General features: G+C 40.7%; 1 protein-coding gene across 4 annotated transcripts in view; it reads right to left on the bottom strand.

Moving 5' to 3' along the window:
* Window positions 1–1,433: 1,433 nt before the first annotated feature.
* The window catches only part of SPIRE1 (spire type actin nucleation factor 1), a 208,234-nt gene continuing 206,733 nt past the window's right edge, over window positions 1,434–2,934 (bottom strand). For 2 of the 4 annotated variants that reach the window (XM_017498459.2, XM_037727865.1), the window contains one exon: window positions 1,883–2,474. In XM_017498459.2, the coding sequence (XP_017353948.1) occupies window positions 2,216–2,474 (259 nt within the window). In that variant the 3' untranslated portion in view covers window positions 1,883–2,215. Of the gene's footprint in view, window positions 2,475–2,934 lie in introns of all 4 variants that reach the window. The other 2 variants (XM_017498461.2, XM_017498460.2) reach the window with 2 other exon arrangements.

The raw sequence follows: 2,934 nt of genomic DNA, 5'->3' as shown, positions 1-2,934 counted from the left end.
CTAGAAGTTTTGAGGGGGGTGGTACAAAGGGGGGTTAAATGCAAGACTTTGTTTTGGCAACAAAAAATGACAGTAATTTGATGTCTACAATTTTAACTGTACCATGTCCCCTTTCTTACACACTTTCTGCAGATTGTTCCGTGTGAATGCACCTTCCATGTGACTTCTTTAATGCACTGGCATACTCTGTTAATGCTGTTGAAGAATGTATGTTCTATGCTGTGATAAGAGGTGATCGTAATGCCCAACTCATCCGATACAGCATCATAAATTGAAGTGAAAGAAATTTACTAGATGTTTGTTTTATGAATGTGAATGAAAGTCTTATTTTGGGGGTGTAGTTTCTTATTTTTTAATAAAAACAGTAGTCATTATTTTAAAAAGCACATTCTCCTAGGTGCATATTTATATACATATACAAACACCTTTTCCTCCCCCTTGTGCCCTTCTGGGTAGTCATTTTAAAAACTCAAGCCTGGGGTCATCAAGGGGGTAGATTTATACTCCCACCTAACTGTCTGGAGTATAGAGTTCAGATTGTCTCTTAGGAAGTTTTATAAATGAGATTCACCCAGTATAATTCTTAAAGCTCTTAAACAGGGGTCTTTAAAAGAATTTAAACACTTAAGTAATCAATAAGGGTTCTCTGGTGGCCCACTTTTACATGCAAATACAGACGCACTGTTAACATGCATTATTTTAGTCAACTGGTAAAGTTTATTTCATAAGTAATTTTAAGCCATTTACTAAACTGTAAATTTCAATCCATTAAAAACTACTACTGGAACAGTTCTGAGGTATTACTGTTAATTTAGTATAGAAATGTTACTGTATTTTGATGTGGTATGAAATGCAGCCGCCATGCCTCTCATGAAACGGTGCTATCATGGAGCTGACTACAGACATGTCCTATGCTCTCAGGAAATTACTGTGCATGTGCATTAACAGATTTTCTGAACATTAATGGCAATTTAATTGGTTGGTCATTTGTAAGCATATCAAAATAACGTATAGCCCATAGTATGGGCCAAACACACTGAGACATTTGAGGCATACAATACTACCCCCAGTCTACTTTCATCAGAAACCCAACCTACTCGCTCAAGTCATTTACAAGGAAAACTAGTGCAGAAAGCACCCTAAAAATATTGCCTGTCAGCAGGTTAATTTTCTTCTAACGTTAAAAGAAGTAGATATTTTTTCTTTTAAAATTCATTTATAAAAATAAATTTCAGTTTGAGACCCTACGTAACAAATTGTGGCTTAATTTAGTCGAGATGGATGTATTATAAAGTTATGAAAAATGCAGTTGAAAACACATGAGCTCCAGCTCATTTCTACAGCGTGGCCAAGAGCTGCCACTCTACGCTGTTGCAACCCTTCTCATAGGTAACCAAAATGTGCTCAACTTCTTGACAAACTTTTAGCCTTCCTTTGTCCTGAAACTCCCATAAAACTTTAATTCTTAGACCGCCATTATAAAACTATTAGTAACCATAATACATTCAAGATAGGAAATGAAGACCTGTCGCCCACTCAGGAGATACTGATCCAGGGCACTGGGACAACACGGCCACTCAGGGGAAATAGTCACCCTTGAGGGTGTACAGCTCTTCAGATGTTTTGCACTAGAATGCAGGCATAAAGTCCCTTATGTAATTTTCATCTCCAAGCAACAGTAATTCAAAAATCCGTTGGAAAGTGTCAGCAGGTGCTTCTAGGTTCTGTGCTGTGAGCCCCCAGGTCCTGGCGTTGTAGGGCTCTAGATCTCTCTGTACACGGGATAGAAACACAGTCACATGGAAATGCCAATATGACTTACTGCTTAGGGCTGTGCTGACATCGGCATCTCTGTTAGACTGGTTCTCACAGGAGAAGCTTCTTTTTGCCTTAGTCAGGAGATTATTCGAGGAATAGTAAAGAACTGAACCAAGGAAGGAGTTACTGGCTTCCAAAGCCACACACACACACACACAAAAGCAAGTTTCAAACTGTTCTCTCTCAGTGCAAACAAGCAATTGGCGGACCTGTCACATATCGTCAATCGATATGAACACAGCATTCAGTCTGTGGAATAATGTGATGCAGCAAAAATCTGATCTAATGCAAATTCAAGCCTATTAAATAAAACCACAGAAAGGAGAGCCAGCCCGGCTCAGTGTTCTTGCGCACGGACACTGACTCTGAGCACAAAGGCAGCTGAAAGGCACGAGGCTCAGATCTCACTGATCGTCCTCTCCGAAGGGCAGTACTCCGAGGGGCCTGGCGAGGACATGTAGAAAGACTGCGTTTTCCTTTTCAAACGGGCCCTTTTGTTGGCCAACACCAGACTGCGCCGGCTTGAACTGATGATTTCCGAAATGAACTTCTTGCAGTCCACACACACCTCCATGGTGCTCCAGTCCTCCATCAACTCTTTGGGAAACTGGAGTTCTTCATCGGATTTGTCCATAGACTTAGATTTTGAGGAGAACCTGGGGGAAAAACAATAGAAAACAAAACAGAAGCCCAGCATTGTTACTTACAGGTCTACTGCAATATTAAGAAAATATGTGTTAAAAAAAGGTAAATTTGTCAAAACATCATGGAATGGATGAGTGATTTAATGATATGTTCTTCCAAAAAATTTCTTATTTGAGACAAGGCTCAAAAATGTTACTTAGAAAAGAAAGCAGGGGGCCAGGCATGGTGGCTCATGCCTACAATGCCAGCACTTTGGGAGGCTAAGGAGGGCAGATAACCTGAGGTCAGTGGTTCAAAGCCAGCCTGGCTAACATGGCGAAACATGGTCTCAACTAAAAAAAAAATAAATAAATAAAAAACTAGCTGGGCGTGGTGGTGTGCACCTATAATCCCCACTACTCTGGAGGCTGAGGCAGGAGAATCACTTGAACCCGGGAGGTGGAGGTTGGAGTGAGCCGAGATGGCACCACT

This window comes from Cebus imitator, unplaced genomic scaffold, assembly GCF_001604975.1.
Source record: "Cebus imitator isolate Cc_AM_T3 unplaced genomic scaffold, Cebus_imitator-1.0 Scaffold242, whole genome shotgun sequence".
Classification (NCBI taxonomy): Eukaryota; Metazoa; Chordata; class Mammalia; order Primates; family Cebidae; genus Cebus; species Cebus imitator.
This window is presented reverse-complemented; position numbering and strand designations above follow the sequence as displayed.